This window comes from Trametes versicolor (genome assembly GCF_000271585.1).
Source record: "Trametes versicolor FP-101664 SS1 unplaced genomic scaffold TRAVEscaffold_6, whole genome shotgun sequence".
Lineage (NCBI taxonomy): Eukaryota > Fungi > Basidiomycota > Agaricomycetes > Polyporales > Polyporaceae > Trametes > Trametes versicolor.
Genome location: NW_007360326.1, coordinates 1,035,076 through 1,050,698, shown reverse-complemented (window position 1 = coordinate 1,050,698; position 15,623 = coordinate 1,035,076). Strand labels below are relative to the sequence as shown.

General features: G+C 61.2%; 6 protein-coding genes across 6 annotated transcripts; 5 read left to right on the top strand and 1 right to left on the bottom strand.

Moving 5' to 3' along the window:
- Positions 1-434: 434 nt before the first annotated feature.
- On the top strand, positions 435-2,713 carry TRAVEDRAFT_148594 (CRAL/TRIO domain-containing protein). Its single transcript, XM_008040516.1, has 6 exons — positions 435-910; positions 973-1,414; positions 1,475-1,572; positions 1,626-2,305; positions 2,368-2,515; positions 2,576-2,713. Exons 1-4 carry the CDS (start codon positions 503-505, stop codon positions 1,824-1,826), a joined length of 1,149 nt encoding a protein of 382 aa, XP_008038707.1. The 5' UTR covers positions 435-502; the 3' UTR covers positions 1,827-2,305; positions 2,368-2,515; positions 2,576-2,713.
- Positions 2,714-3,265: 552 nt separating this feature from the next.
- TRAVEDRAFT_124718 (histone Octamer chromosomal protein alpha carbons only) lies at positions 3,266-3,554 on the top strand (the record flags this gene model as incomplete). Its single annotated transcript, XM_008040515.1, has 2 exons — positions 3,266-3,385; positions 3,438-3,554. Coding segments are annotated over 2 exons (237 nt in total), but the record flags the coding sequence as incomplete, so codon positions are not given.
- Positions 3,555-4,381: 827 nt separating this feature from the next.
- Positions 4,382-5,595, top strand: TRAVEDRAFT_47591 (uncharacterized protein; the record flags this gene model as incomplete). The annotated part of the gene is made up of 2 exons (XM_008040148.1): positions 4,382-5,269; positions 5,341-5,595. The coding sequence occupies 2 exons, from the start codon at positions 4,382-4,384 to the stop codon at positions 5,593-5,595; spliced, it is 1,143 nt and encodes a 380-aa protein (XP_008038339.1).
- An 837-nt stretch (positions 5,596-6,432) lies between these two features.
- Positions 6,433-9,417, bottom strand: TRAVEDRAFT_148584 (GTPase activating protein). The gene is made up of 14 exons (XM_008040514.1): positions 9,253-9,417; positions 9,127-9,189; positions 8,987-9,040; positions 8,821-8,936; positions 8,612-8,753; positions 8,306-8,545; positions 8,120-8,248; positions 7,940-8,063; positions 7,753-7,889; positions 7,434-7,689; positions 7,198-7,338; positions 7,024-7,129; positions 6,800-6,938; positions 6,433-6,729 (listed from the first exon to the last, which is right to left on the bottom strand). The coding sequence occupies exons 2-14, from the start codon at positions 9,187-9,189 to the stop codon at positions 6,670-6,672; spliced, it is 1,707 nt and encodes a 568-aa protein (XP_008038705.1). The 5' UTR covers positions 9,253-9,417; the 3' UTR covers positions 6,433-6,669.
- A 1,680-nt stretch (positions 9,418-11,097) lies between these two features.
- On the top strand, positions 11,098-11,807 carry TRAVEDRAFT_123944 (uncharacterized protein; the record flags this gene model as incomplete). The annotated part of the gene is made up of 4 exons (XM_008040513.1): positions 11,098-11,198; positions 11,238-11,322; positions 11,377-11,629; positions 11,683-11,807. The coding sequence occupies 4 exons, from the start codon at positions 11,098-11,100 to the stop codon at positions 11,805-11,807; spliced, it is 564 nt and encodes a 187-aa protein (XP_008038704.1).
- Positions 11,808-13,287: 1,480 nt separating this feature from the next.
- Positions 13,288-15,007, top strand: TRAVEDRAFT_72020 (uncharacterized protein). The gene is made up of 2 exons (XM_008040512.1): positions 13,288-14,666; positions 14,729-15,007. The coding sequence occupies exon 1, from the start codon at positions 13,418-13,420 to the stop codon at positions 14,594-14,596; it is 1,179 nt and encodes a 392-aa protein (XP_008038703.1). The 5' UTR covers positions 13,288-13,417; the 3' UTR covers positions 14,597-14,666; positions 14,729-15,007.
- Positions 15,008-15,623: the final 616 nt, after the last annotated feature.

Sequence of the window (15,623 nt, the reverse complement as noted above, 5' to 3'; positions counted from 1 at the left end):
AAGTTGACTTCCGATTTCGAGGGGCGTTGTCCGGGTTGCATTACAAATGTAGCTCCGGTTGTGAAGTAACTAGGTTTGAAATGTACGACGCTTGAGAGCGTCCTTTGCCAGGTTACCATGTTCTCGAAGTTCTCATGACGATGCTACAAGCGGGTCTAGTTCGAGGTAGATCGTCATGCCTAGGTTACGCAGCCAAGCGCTTCGCCGGCACCGGCCAAAGTTCAATAGCAGGGGTTTGAATTTGCAATTTGGTGAGCATGTCAGTAAATAGAATACAGCACTAGGTTGTTAAGTGGGTGGCGTTGAGTAGGAACTTCGCTGCGGCGGTGACGATCCGCGGTCGAAGCTGAGTAATCTTATCAGATAAGCCGCCCAATACCCAAGCTCTTCACAAGCGGGGCCGAGCTGAGAACCTTCCCCCCGTCGTCTCACACCCTCGCCTCGCCCGCCCACGTTTCCCTCCTCTTCACCACCTTCCACGTCTACACCCAGCCTCCCCGCCATGTCGTCAGAGGCCGTCAACACCGTCCCCGCGCCCGCGCCCGCCGCCGACGCAGCGCCCGCACAAGAACACACCGACGCGCCTGCAGCTACAGTTGCGCCACCGTCCGAGCCCGCTCCTGCTTCTGAGCCTGCGCCCGCGCCCGTGGCTGCACCCGTAGCGGAACCCACTCCCGAAGCCACGTCCGCCCCCGAGGCGGTTGCTGTAGCGCCGCCCACAACAGCGGCGGTGACCGAGGAGCCCAAGGAGGCGAAGACGGAAGAGCCCGCCACCGCGGCCGCCCCAGCGCCCGAATCGAGCGTCGTGGCGGAGAAAGTAGAGAAGAAGGACGCGCCGGCCGAGGAGCCGCAGAATGCGCTCACGCGCAAGTTCACCGACGCAGAGTGGGCCGCCGTCAAGGAGCTGCGCGTACGTCGTCCCACCCTCATCCCCCTGTGCGTTACTAATCCCTACTGGTGCCTGGTCCGCAGTCGAAGCTGCCCGAGGTGTTCGCCAAGGCGTACACGGAGACGACGCCCACCCCGACGTCGATCACGCTGTGGGGCGTGACGCTGGGCCCGACCCCAGACGCGAAGGCGTCCGTGCTCCTCGCGAAGTTCGTGCGCGCGCGCGAGCTGAACGTGGGCGCGGCGCAGGAGATGCTCGTCGCGACGCTGCGGTGGCGCGACGAGTTCAAGATCGGCGAGATCATGCAGGAGGAGTTCGACGCGGACGTGTTCGGGCGGCTCGGGAGGGTGTTCGGGAAGGACAAGGAGGGCCGCCCGGTCACGTACAACCTTTATGGCGCGGTGCAGGACATGAAGGCCGTGTTTGGGGACGTGCAGCGGTTTATTAGGTGGCGCGTGCAGTTCATGGAGCAGAGCATTGAGCTGCTGGACTTTGAGACTGTTGACCAGATGGTCCAGATTCACGGTACGTATTCTATGCTCAGTGCGATTGGGCGTTGATGAAACTGACGTGCCCGACTATCAGACTACGAGGGCGTGAGCATGACCCAGCGCGACGCGAGCCAGAAGGCCGCCGCGAAGGAGGCGACGAACATCTTCCAGAACCACTACCCCGAGTTCCTGGTATGTCCTTACTGCCTTTACTCCCGCAGCACGACCGCTCACTACTGGCACAGTCGCGCAAATTCTTCATCAACGTGCCGACGCTCCTCACATGGGTGTTCTGGCTGTTCAAGCCCCTCATCTCGGCAGCGACGCTGGCGAAGATGAGCGTGGTCGGCTCGGGCGCGAAGACGATCGGCGCGGAGCTCTCGCAGGTCATCCCCGTGGACGAGCTGCCGAAGCGGTATGGCGGCAAGGCGGAGGACTTCGCTTGAGCCTCTTCATCACTGTTACACTTTTGTTTGATGCTGAGTCTCGTTTTTGATTAATGGTGTACTCATAGTTCTACGATACCCCGCCCCGCTCAGTATACACTTAGCCACACCACTACTCGTTACCACCTGCGCGACTCTACGCTCGTTCACGTTCAATAACATCTCCTTCACCTGCTCACTTACTACCCATCCCGAAGACTCAGACGGATCACACAGTGCAGTGAGATGAAGGAAGAAATTACTAGTGAACAGTACAAATACACCCAGTACATATAGACAAAGACGAGTCCGAGACCACTACACCCCCTACGTGCGCTCGCCGCGCAACCGCCGGGCGAGGGCGAGGTCTTTGGGCTGGATGGTGACGCGCTTCGCGTGGATGGCCGCGAGGTTCGTGTCCTCGAAGAGCGAGACGAGGTACGCCTCGGACGCCTCCTGCAGCGCCATCACGGCGGAGGACTGGAAACGCAGGTCGGTCTGTGCGTCGCGGTGGTAAGCGTCGTATTCATGAAAGTAGGAGGTGAGTGAAGAAGACAAACCTTGAAGTCCTGCGCGATTTCACGGACGAGCCGCTGGAAGGGCAGCTTGCGGATGAGGAGCTCCGTCGACTTCTGGTACCGCCGGATCTCGCGGAGCGCGACGGTTCCCGGGCGGAAGCGATGGGGCTTCTTCACACCACCAGTTGCCGCCTATGTTCGAGTTGTGTGTGAGCATGAAGTTCGAAAGTTCGAAAGTGAAGTGTGGCTTACAGCAGCGGTCTTGCGGGCCTGGGACTTGGCAGCGAGCTGCTTGCGGGGCGCCTTGCCACCGGTGGACTTGCGGGCGGTTTGCTTAGTGCGAGCCATTGCTGGTGATGTGTTTGGTGTTGGTGAGAAGTGTGTAGTTGGTGGCGGAGGGCACGAGAGTTCGAGCGGATGGATGAGGGAGAGAGTGGCTGCCGCCCGGCGGCTCCTTATACACGCCCGCGCGACGCGCCAGGGTCACGTGCGCCACGCGTTGATCGGCGTTCAACAAGAATTAAGGTTCGCACACGTGATGGCGCCACAGGCGCGTCGTATATAGGTGGCGCGGGCCTTCTGCTGCTGCCCTCACTCACTCCCTCCAACCCTTCACTCCTCCGCCTCCGCCCGCAAGCAAACACTCCGCTTTTTAAGCACTTCTCCCCAGCAAACACTCCTCAGCACACATGTCTGGCCGCGGAAAGGGTGGAAAGGGACTCGGCAAGGGTGGTGCTAAGCGCCACCGCAAGATTCTCCGCGACAACATTCAGGGTGAGTCTTCGGTTTCTGCGCAGTGGGCGTCGGCGGTGGTGGGGACATGGAGTGGGGCGAGGCCCCGTCGGTAGCTTGCAGAGCTTGATATGCAGGGATGCGCTCGACTTCTGCCGTCGCCGACCCGCCTTCCTACCCTTCTCCGAGACGTCAACTGACGTCCTTCCTTTGTCTGCAGGTATCACGAAGCCCGCTATCCGTCGTCTCGCCCGTCGTGGGGGTGTCAAGCGTATCTCCGGCCTCATCTACGAGGAGACGCGCGGCGTGCTCAAGATCTTCCTCGAGAACGTGCGTCCACTCTCACTCCCGCTCCCCGCGCTCGACTGACGTTTCGCCTCAGGTCATCCGGGACTCCGTGACCTACACCGAGCACGCTAAGCGGAAAACGGTGACGGCGCTCGACGTCGTGTACGCGCTCAAGCGTTCTGGCCGCACGCTCTACGGTTTCGGCGCATAGGCTTGCGGTTGACTATATGGCTCGGACTATTCTCGGTGTATCATTATGTAGTGTACAACAGCAGTCTCGTAATCGACTCTCCTGACGCAGACTGGTGCCTTCTGTGGGCAGCGCGTGATGGCGGTGCGAACATCTTCGGAGGCGTGCTCGTGCGCGTCTCGCAGGTGGGTGCTTCTCCTTTCAACTTGTTCTCTCACCTCTGCTTGTGCTCTGGACGTGCGATGTCGCTGAGCCGCCGCTGGATGACACGATGCTGCAACTGTCGCTGATTGATAGCCAGCTACGACTCACGGCTGTGGGTGTGGGCGCGGACGGGCGATAGCGTGCGCGGAACGAGGCGATTGGGAGGGGGACGGTGATTCCTCTGCGATTCAACGCCTCGCCTGTGCAGCCACTTTGTTATATACATCCTCGCCCGGCCTTGGGAATCCCCCTCTGCCCTCGCCCCGGCATTCTCCCGCCTCCCATACACTCGCTGTCTGCTCCCCCTCCTCCCCGTTGCGACTCCCAGCAGCCAACCACGCTTCCCCGGACGCGACAGGTGCACCGCGCGGCCCCGGGCGACACGTCTCTTTCCAGAGTCTCACACTGAGCCGATCCGCGCTGCCCGTGCACGCGTGAGTGCGTTCCTCCGCGCCCACTTTAGACTCGGCCTTCCTTCGCCCCAGCGTACCTTCTTTCTCCTGCCCTCCCGTCCGCCTCCCTGCACCCTCCCTCCGCCCGCGACGCTCACCTCTCGTCTTCTCCCACCTCGCATCCAGCCCTGCCCCCGCCCCCCTCGCAAATATACCATCGTACGCCCGCCGAACAAGCCACGCCCACCCCCGATGTCCAGCAGCGTCAGCCAGCTGCCGAACGAGACGCTCCACGCCATCTTCGACAAGCTCGCCCCGGGCGCGCTCACCGCCGTCCTCCGCGCCTCGCACCGCTTCCGCCTCGTCGCCGAGCGCGTCCTCTACGCGCACATCAGCATCGTCGAGGCGCTCCCGCGCTCGGCCCCCACCGCCCAGTACACCGCGTGCTGCGCGCGCACGCTCCTCGCGCGCCCGCACCTCGCCGAGGGCGTCCGCCGCCTCGCCGTGCGCTGGCAGACCGACGCGGGCCCCCGAGATGACTATGTTACGGCCGCCGCGCCCGTGCTCGCGCTCCTGCACGCCGCGCTGCGCACGCTCGGCCACCTCGAGCACCTCGACCTCGCGCTCGGCCTCGCGGGCGGCACGCTCGACGCGCGCGCGGTGCTCGACGGGTGCGCCTTCCCCTTCCTGCGCGTGTTCGCGCTCTCCGGGGTCGGCCGCGGGAGCCTGTCGCCGAAGCTCTACCCGCCCCCGGCTTCGCCCCCAGCCCCAATTGGGTGGTTCCTCGCGGGGTGCGCGGCGCTCGAGCAGCTGCGGCTGCCCGACTGCTACGAGGGGCTCGCGCTGCCGCCGGGCGCGCTGCCGGCGCTCGCGGCGTTCCGCGGGAGCGCGGTCGCGGCGGCGTCGGTGCTGCCCGGGCGGCCGGTGCAGCTGCTCGGGCTCGTGGGGCACGAGTTCATCACGGAGCGCGACTTGGCGCGCATCGCGCAGGCGAGCGCGCCGGTGCGGTATTTGGATTTGAGCATGATGAGCGTGACGCCGATTTTGTTGAGGGATATTTCGCGGCATTTGACGGAGGTGGAGGTGTTGAAGGTGAAGCTGGCGTTGAGGCATACGCTGCATCATGCGCTTTCTGGTATCGTGAGTCTCCTGGCGTTTCTCCACGGCTGTACATCCATATCTCGATCTCAATCTGACGTACACCCCCACAGAGCCTGCTCGCAGGCCTCTCCCCCGTGCTCGGCGCCTTCCCCGGGCTGCACCAGCTCGACCTCTCCCCAACGTCCGTCGACGGCGTCGCGCGCGGCAACGCGCTCGAGGAGAGCTCGCTCTGCACGACCTGGGCGCGCGCCTGCCCCGCCCTGCGCTCCGTCGTCTTCCCCTCCCGCACCGAGTGGCGCCGCGAGGGCGCGGAGGACGTGTGGGTCGCGGCGCCGGGGGCGGCGACGGTATGGACGCGCTACTAGCGTGTGTCGTGTGTGGCGCGCTGACTGGAGCGCAGGGGCTGCTGCCACTGGACGGCGCGCCGGGGAGGGGGCCGCTGTGGAAGGGGCACGCTGGGTGTTGAATTGGAATGGGGCGGGGGGAGGGGAGGAATCTGCACAATGCTGATCTACACGAGGTGCGTCATGCCCCGTCTTCCACTCACTCCCCGCGTCGCACACTGACCGCATCGACGTCGACGTCGTGCAGGTGGCTATACCACGCACACCAGGACCTGTCATACGAACACCACGTCCGGAACCACGCAACAAGCCTGTAGTCCTACACGCACGCTGTATTTATGGCCGCTATCACCATCTATTCTGGTACACCCACCTCGTTGGCTCTCGTTGGTGCCATGCCAAGGCGTGCAGCTTATCAAGCCGCGGTGTCAGATTCACAAACCTGCGCCCGCTCTCACAAGCATATTGGCGTCGTATGTAGCTCTCTGTTTGCTCGCCGGCCCACACACACGTCGCACGCCACGCCCATAGCCTGAGAACCGGGCCCGCGGCCGCCACTGGATAGCGCAACTGCGTCCGGCAGTATACCCCGCCCCGTGGGCCGACCCATACCCATGGTATGCGTTGTGGCGGTAGTAGTTGCGGAGCATCGCACGCCACGAAGATCGCCAGATGCCCAAAACACGGTCAATAAGATAAGTAGGCGGGCGGGGGCGGTGAACTACTACACGAAGGCTGGGTCGACATACATACAACTACGTAGTGCTGCGTGCTGCCTGGGTAAATGTCCGTCTCGGCCGGCGCGGAGCCAGCTCCGGGTCCTTCAAGTTTGGCGCCGCAGAGGGTAAAGGAAGGGGGATATTAACGGCGGGGACGTTGGGTAACTATCGAGGACAGGAGAGGGGGGAGGGGGACGGTGGGGGAATAACCTTAAGCGGAGGGACGAACGGGGGAGAACATACGGGGGTAGGCTGTAAGGGATACATGCGGGGGATGCGGGTATACACGTAAACCGATGCAAGAGACAGACACAGCCGATATTGCACAGACGAAACAAAACTACGGCACAAACGACGGGGGGAGAGGCTTCGAGTTCTAATCATCGGCCTCGTCGACGAAGATGTCGGTGTAGTGCTCCAGAATGGTCTCAACAGCCTGCAGGCGCGATGAAGGATGTCGTCAGTCAGCCAATCGGTCTCTAAACCTCGGAATAATCGCTGCGTACCTTGTTCTGGAGCGACGCGTCCGCCATGCCGTTCAGCTGGCCGTTGAGGCCCGGCTGGCCCTGCCCGAACAGTGTCGGGCCGAACACGATCGCGAGGTTCTGCACGGACATAGCATTCTGTGCCTCGTGCTGGACCACTCTGTTTGACGCAGGAAGGAGAAAGCGTTAGCAATCACTTATCGTACGACACAAGCCAACTACGGATCAATAGCTACGTGACGTACTTGTGCAGGTGGCCCATGAGGTACTTGAGCGTCGAGTAGTTCGGGTCAGGCAGCGCGTTCACGCGTTCGTGCAGCCGGATGTGCCTGGCACGCTCATTCTCATTCCCTGTGGCGCGAAGAAACGGAGGCCCGTCAGTACCGCAGGATATGTAGCGAATCGGAAGGACAACGTACGTGCGGCATCGAGGAAGTCCGCGTGCTGACTCGAGGTGAATAGTGGGTCAGGGAGCTCGCGTAGCCACAACTTGAGCACACTCGTGACGTTGCTGATGTCCGACGACCACTCATCCGCGTCGAGATTCACCGAGTCGAGGTCTGTCAGGATCATGCATGCGGTCAGCGTCCAACGTCCAGCGTCATCAGACCAAGCGGTACCGAGCACATCCCACGATGAACGGAGCAATACACACCTCGGTCGAGCCGCTCCTTCAACTTTAGCACTTTGCTGTGCGTGCCGCCGATACGGTAGACGCCCTGCGTCGTGAGCCCGTACTTCTCGATCGCCTCGCAGCACTTGACAAGGATCGGCGGCACGTCGGCGTCGTCGCGCGACATCTGCTCTGACAGGTTGACGCCGAATGTTGGCCGGCCCTTGTCGGACAATGGCACGTGTGAGGGACTGGGAGAAGTGCCCGGGTGGTGGTGAGCGGCGGGCATGGGTGGCAGCTGGATTTTGTGCGTGAGCTCGCGTTAGGTTGAGAGGACTGGGCTAGGGAAGGGTGAACTTACAAAGCCCTCGTCCGCAGGACCTGTGCGGCGCGGTCCGCGAGTATTGGTGCCCCCATGTGCGTAGACGTACGCTTGCATGTAGGTCTTGAAGTCGGTGCGGTTGTCGATCGACTCCATTGTCGCCTTCAAACTTGGACCTAGAGGAAGTTCAGTTTCGGTAAACATATAGACGCCATAATCGACTTACTGTTGTCGTCGGGTGGTGTGATGGTGGTCGCATCACTATGTACAATACTCTCGCAGAGGAATGCGTATCGAGCGAGGTGGTACTGCGTGCCGAGATCAATCTCGTCCACGCATTCTTTGAATGCCTATGGGGTAACTTTGTCAGTCCGTTGGAAGGTGGCACGGCCAAATGGATACCCACTCGTAGGATCCGGGGTAATTGGAAGTTGAAGTATTCCTGTCTGATGGTCTGTGTCTCAGTGACAGCCTTCCTGTATGCATCCGACGCGGTTGACATCCGCGCCCGGACATCGTCTTCTTGTCGTTGAAGCTGTATTTCCGCGCACAATCAGCTGTCTTACCGTGTATGATGAAAGTCGCAACGTACATTTTGAGGGTTCTTGCCTTTCAGCAACATGCCTCCCTTCGCCACCGCCTTCCCCAGTACCCGCTTCCCATTTACCGGTGACCGGCCTTGCATCGCGTTGTCCTTCAAACTTTCGCCCTCCTTCTGCAAAAGCAACCGCTCGAGCTCTTCGGCGGTCATGTCAAAGCGCGACTTCGCCTTCTCCGTGATCGACTCTGATTCCTGCAGAGCACGCTCGTACCGAGTCGCCAAATCCTTCGTCTGCAATGTCGCGCGCGCACCCCACGTGTGAGATCAGCAATCATTAACAGAATCAAGGGCACCCACCGCCTTCCGGTTCTTGTCGACCTCCTTCGCGAGGTTCGCGAGCTCCTCGCTCATCTCGTTCAGCCGCAGCGCAAACTTGATCCTGTTCTCCGCCATAACCTCGTGGGTGCGCATCGACGACTGCCACGCGTTCACATACGACCTGTGGGCACCAACGCGACGTTCGCGACCCGCGCCTGAGATATAAATAGCGGGAAACAGGTGCTCACCCTGCCTTGGCCTCGCTCGTCGCGTATTCGTTCGCCGCCTGGCGCGCGAGCTTCTGCATCGACTTGCCGTACTCGTCCTCCACGCCCGCGCGTCGCTTCAAGAACGCCGCCGCTTCCTGAGTGGACGTCAACCATATCCCCGCGCACGCTCGCATAACTTACGCACCCTACACGATACCATGCTCTGCTTGATTCTGTCCATAAGAAGCGGAACGCCGCACTGCAACACCATCCGTCAGTCCCAAGCCAACCGCCAAGCAGCAGCAGCGGCCCCCGCCTCCTTAGCCACAAACGCAAGCCACTCACATCGGTCTCGCACAGCGCGCGCAGGATATTCTCGTCAAAGCTCGGCTCGACCAGCGTCGCCATCTCCGCCGCACTCGCCGCCGAGTCCAGATCGCCGCCCCCGCCGCTCCCCACGCTCTCCTCCACGCTCACCCGTGGCAGCGCCGTCCCGGGTCCCCCATGCCCCAGGTCGCTCGTCGGCCCAGCCTGCACGCTGTCCCGATAGCGCGGCCCCCCAGGGCGCTGCGCCGACTCCGCGCTCGAGCGCGGCGGGGACGTCGATTTCGTCGGGGTCGGCGGGGCGCCGCCGTTATACGCGTACCCGTGCCCCGTCTGACTCTGTGTTTGGTTCTGGGACTGGGCGGATTGGTGTGATTGGTGCGACTGCTGGTCGAGCGACTCCGCGGAGGTCACGTAGTGGTGCGTCTGCGGGATGCGCGGGTAGTGGCCCGGGGCGCGGGCGGGGTGCCCGAGGTCGGAGCCCCCGTCGCCGTTCGCGGCGTGGTCCCAGGACGGGCGGCCGTGCTGGTAGTTGTCCTCGACTTCGCTCATCGGGGTGTGTAAAGTGAACTGTGCAAGCCCTGGGGGCGGTGTGGCCCGGGCCCGGGGTGGTTACTGGGGTTGTGGGTATTTCCTGTTCGGTACACGTCCGCGGTGTTGTGCAGGGCGCGCTGGCGCTGGCGGCGTCGTTGCGGGGGCGTATACACTGGAGGACCTGCCGCACAAAGTATGGCCGTCGTCGAGAGCGGCGGGCTGGCGGTCGGGGCGGTAGGAGTGAGAAGAGGATGAGGGGAGTCGGGAAGGCTGGCGTCGGCTGCGCCCTGGGACGCGAAGGCCACTGCACAGGCGCCCATACACAGATCTGATCTGCTTATGTCACAATCAATCCCCGGTGCCTTTTATGGGCAACGTGGTTGCTCTGGCCACACCAACTTTTAGGACGAGCGTCCTGCTCAGTTTGTCGGCCTTGAGTGTTGCTCCCTGCGCGCCGCGCGCTGATATTTTTCCCTGACGGCAGCTCCTATGTCTCCTCGAACGAGCGCGAGTACGGGTCGGCCGCCGGATACCGCGCATACAACCGCGGCTTGTTCGCCCCTACGCCAGTGCTTCGTGACTCGCCTCTCCCTACTCCGCCAGCCGTTCGCTCTGATACTGGACGAATCTTCAATATCACCCCAGAGTTGACGGCTGAGCTTGGAACCTCTTTTGACATCATGCTCTCTCGTGCCGCAAGCAGACGGCCAGCAGCAGCATTGCAGCATCGGGTACCACCTCACACACTCACTCATACTTCTCGCTGGTCGATATCCACAAGCCCACGAGGATGGACCTAGGCAAACCCGCGCGTCTCCACGCTCTTCGGAGCGCTCATGGCCGTCGGAGTCGCGTCAACAGCATATGGCGTGTGGGTGCCTCGAGCGCGGGTCCGCGAGCGACGCTAAAGTATGTGCCGTTTCAAGGTACCAGTTTTACACCACATTCACCATGTAGCCGCCAGAGGTGCGCGACAATCTGCTTGCAGGCATTAAGGCGAAGCACCAGGGCGACCTTGACTTGAGCGTCCGGTATCTCCATCGGTGGGTCTTACAGAGATGCTCGCCATGCTGTCATCCTCTCAGAATGCTAGAGTGCATGGCAGACCGTGCAAAGTCTGCCAATTTCCGCGTTTGCGACCGAACCCCACCTGAAGCTCTCGGGTGTCGCTGTGGTCCTAGCGGAAGCACTCGAGGCCACCCGCAAGAGGCGTATGACACATACAGCGCCGCGCTCCTCCAGCTTCGCGCGACCAAAGACCTCACCAGCCGGGAGCGCATGCGCGCTGTCGCGATCGCACACAAGCTCGGTGAGATGGCAGAGGAGTACCAGCAGGGCCCGGAAGAGGCTGAGCCATGGCTCGCCTTCGCCGTCGAGGAGACACTGTGGGTCGTCAAGGATGAGTCCAACGCGAAGAAGTGGAAGGGCCCGGGAGAGTCCGCGGGCGAAGTCGATTCCATGCTGGTGGAGCTTGATCTGCCGCAGTGGGTGCAGAAGATCGATGCTGTTGTGCCGCTGGAGGTGCTCGGCCGGTTCTATGCGCGCGAGGGCAAAACCGAGTGAGTCTTCTCCCGCTTGGTACCAGGATAGCGGCTCAGTTTTGCCGTGGATATGCTGCTACGCTCTACACTCCAGGCCATCGGGATGCTCATGCAGCCCGCAGCAGGTGAAAAGAATGCTTCAGTTTAGGACCGTCACCGAGGTAATTTCCGGTTTTCTCCCCCGGCGTATTCGTAGCTTGGTCCGCTGACGATATTCACAGGAGCGCAACTGATGAACAATATGTCGGATCTCGTGGTCCGGGGCCCTCCGCCTACCAACCTCAAGTTCGCCGAGTCATGGGCACGCCAGGCGCAAGGCGTTATCGAGAAGACGTGTACGCTTCCTGGTGTACAGCAAGACGTGGAGAACTTCATGACACTCTGCGAGCAGACCCTCCCTGCTGTACTCTACGACTTGGGTGCGCTCCTGGAGAGTTCAATCAAGAGCGGTGGTCCATGAACGCACATTAGGGCGAGCAGATGGACGGCAGGTATGATGCAGCAAAGCAGTCGTTCCAGGAGAGCTTGGAGCAGTCGAAGCGTGTCGGGATGCATTCCGGCACGATGGAAGCGCGATCGGCCCTCCGAAGGCTGGAGCGTGCAACGAAGATCGAGTTAGGCGACTAGGCGTAAATTTGATGCCTAAAAGATTCATATGTACCGGGGGGGGGGTGATCCCGCGTCTTCACTGCGCAGAGATCTTGAGGTGACTGCGAGCCATCACATCCATGCATCGCTCACTTGTCTGTTTATTTGCAGCCGCTGTATCTGATTTGTAGTTCGTTCTTTCCAATCACCGATTGCTGAAGACACGACCTCAGCTTATAGTATTATGATCCCGTCGTTTGCGGTCCCTTCAATATACAAACCTCCGCCTCGGGAAATCTCGATATCTGGCACTCCGCTTTGCGTTGGGCCTTCCGCCTGCCTTCGGGTACATCCCGTACCTCCCATGAGATCTTCCCACTATCTCCGTCCAACCCCACTCTTCTAGCGACTCGGAGGCCATGAGCCCTGCATGTGGACGTCAGAAGACCGCCTGGAGGTACGATGGTCATTCGCAAAGCCACCCAGCTCTACCCTGGAGGCTATTACCTTACGGCCGGTTGAAGTCCGCCCGCTTTTCCACCCAGTCGTCCCACCGCTATCGGATCCGGGTTCGGCTTCATTATTGATTATCGTCCCTAGCCTACGTCCCCCGTCATTTTTGGGGTGCGTTGACGCCAACCCACACCGGTCGTGCGTGTCTTGTGAGCTTCAGCGACCCTCGGAGTCCGGACAGCCGGCGCGTCCGCGTCCGCGATTCGTGATTTGCCCTAGCCTCGTATGTGCGGGTTCTTTTGCGATGATCGTTCCTGCTCCTGCTCACTGGCCGCTGCGCTACACGGGGAGGGCGACTGCGGCGTCGAACTCTGCAGCAGTGTGCACTGTGAATTGATCGATCGAGCGCTCTCTCCATCACTGTCGAGGGTAGTTTTTTTGGACAAGCGGCCTCGGCGAAGCGGATCCTACCGGTAGCACTCCTCCTGGTGCCGCGATACATAGGAGCGTGTCCTTATCGTAAACAGATGGGCGCGCCGGAGCAGACAGCTAACACGGGTAGCCAAGCGGGGACCGTGACTGTGGCCGCGTTCAACGTACATATACGTTGACATAACATGCATCGTAAGCCCCAGGGCCTACTGGGAGAAGAATGAGTTAATGGGGTGCCCGTACTACGTAGAACCGAGAGTACTGGTGCGGTGCATCGCGCTCGAATACGTCGGGGAATGGCCCGGGGTATCGGTATCGTTCAACTTCTATAACGCCGTCCGCGTGTACGCACTGGCACTTGCAGGTCCGCCTTGGACTGTGCAGCGCGAAATGCTTCGCGTCATGCGCAGCCTTCCGGGGCCCAATGTGCGTTCGCCTCGCGGCGTTCATGGTGTGATCTGCGACGCTTCTGTCCATGCGGCCTGTCATGAGATGGGTATACACCGAGGAAGGAGAGCACCACCGTGGTGGGTCGAGAGAGGCGAGGCAGCCCGGACGCTCGGCGGACCGGCTGCCGGTGGGCGGAGTAGGAACGGGTTATGGGCGCCTCTTGCTCGCTGGACACGGTTCGCAGCTTCGCACATTCACTGGACGCTCCGAGGTCGCTCGGCGGGACTTGTTCGCGCTGCCAGACCAATCACTGCCCCATCGATAACCATCACGTCGACGCCCGCGAGTGAACTGTACATAGACCTCGCATCGCCATGTCTGTCCCCTGGTTCACCAAGCTCAAGTCGTTCATCCGCCGCGTACTGGGACTCCACATGCCTTCCATCCTCGATGCTGTGTTTGGTGGTCAAGGAGGCCGCTTCGAGACACTGTCTGTCCATCGCGCCTTGAACTCGTACATAATCACCGTGTCCCTCATAGTGGACGGCACCCTCTCTTACCCGGACTCTTCTCCGCGCATCCGCACCATACGGCTCAAGAAGTGCCTTTCAACCGCAGAACACGAGTATATCCTCGTCGAGCTCGTCAGCGGCAACGGACCGTTGGCGAGCGACGTTGTCATCGGCGAGCTCAAGGTCGAACGCTCATACGACCGGGTCAATGGCAATGCACTCATGAACTGTCTCGCGGACTCCTCCGCCTCCTCCTCCATTTCTACTCCTTCAGGCACCGACTCCTCCATCAAGGAACCTATTCCGGCGAGGGACTCGGCCACCTTCCAGCCCCAAAACACCCGCGCCGATACAACCGTGTTTTTACACACGTTCGACGAGGCGTCTGCGCCTTCCGTCTTGGACCTCCTTGTCGCCGCCAACACCCTCAACGTCCATTCGCCGCACTACATACTCTTTCAACGCCAATGTTATTGGTTCGCAGGGATGATCCTCCGCATACTTCTTGGCGACATCGACGCCGACCCTATAGTACTGCCCGAGGCGGCGGACACACCCTTCTCTCCTGCATACGTACCGCCCACGACGGTTTCGAATCCTGCCGAACCCGTCGAACCTGCCCAGCCTGTCGAGCCTGCCGAACCAGTCCTCGCGGGAGCGGCGGGGACGTTCAAGAAGCTGTTCACGATCGTCACGAAGAAAGAAATCGACTCATTGTACAACCGCGAAATCAAGCAATTCTACCAGTCGAAGCGAGCGGAAGTCGACGAGCAGCTGAGGGCCGCACACGAGCGCCCCGCACGCCAGTTGCAGGAAGCTGCGCGGGCGGCGCGCGAGGACACCGCACGCCAGGTGGAGGAAGCTAAGCGGGCGGTGCGTGAGGAGACCGCACGCCAGGTGGAGGAAGCTACGCGGGCAGCGCGCGAGGAGGCTACACGCCAGGTGGAGGAAGCTACGCGGGCAGCGCGCGAGGAGGCTACACAGGCGATGCTCGAGATCGCACGGATGCGTGACGAAATCGCTCGTCTCAAGGCGGCTTAGACTGAAAGGTGTGGGGCCCCGCCTCACGCTCGGTGAGACGGTGCTCCGCCCATTCGGCCCTCTTCCTGTGGTATGCATTCGTTCTTGCTGTACCTCACCGCCATCTCTGATCGACATTCTCCCCCCGCTTAGACCTCAAGCTGCTGCTACCCGCTACACAATGTGTTCCTCCGGGTCGTCGACACACTGCATCTATGCCCCAACGTCTATTTCCCATCTCCGTCGCATCCTGTGCTATGTTGAAGTCGGTACGCCGTTGCTCGTCGTCGTGTATATCCCAGTGCTGCTTCTCCTCGTTCCCTTTGCCCCCGACACGACTCATGTTCAAACAAGCTGCGTTCACTTGGTCGCCATGTTTCCCCTGATCCCCCCTGCTTTCTCGTTGTCTTGTTTTCCGAACTCCATATCCCGCACCCGTCGACGTCGCCATGCTCTACCTACTTACGTTTGCATACTTTCAACTTGGATATCATTGCGCATACCGTGACCTTTGCCCGCCGCCAGCGGTCCGCCGGGCCTGTCGCACCACGTCGACACCCTTGCCCCCGACATCAGTGTGTGCTGCCCTAGGGCTACTACGTCGACGAGCTACGTTCGCGCGCCCAGGTAAGCAGCGACACCAGCTTCACGATCGCGCAGATCGCGGGTTTTGCACGCTGGACTCGCCGGCGTATGACGGCTATAGCCTTCCCAGCGGTGTAGCTTATTCTTCGATTTGATGGTGACGCTCAGGTGATGTGAGCTGCGGTAGTGTTCTGTATGTCAACTCGATGGCTGAGAGCCACGGTTTGATAGTTTGCGGACGGAGAGCATCTGGCCAACACACAGCGTCTGAGGGGTGTCAATGAGGTCCGCCTGCGAGTCTTCTTGCTCAGCGTAGCTCGAATGTAACCCATACAGATTTCCATAGCCGCCAGCGTACAAAAATACCTCCCGCTGCTTCTCGCGCTCAAGACGCCCTCCCGGGGATGGACACCCAGACGCAGCCCACCCTCAGCGCAACTGACTTATTCATAGCACAAGCAGC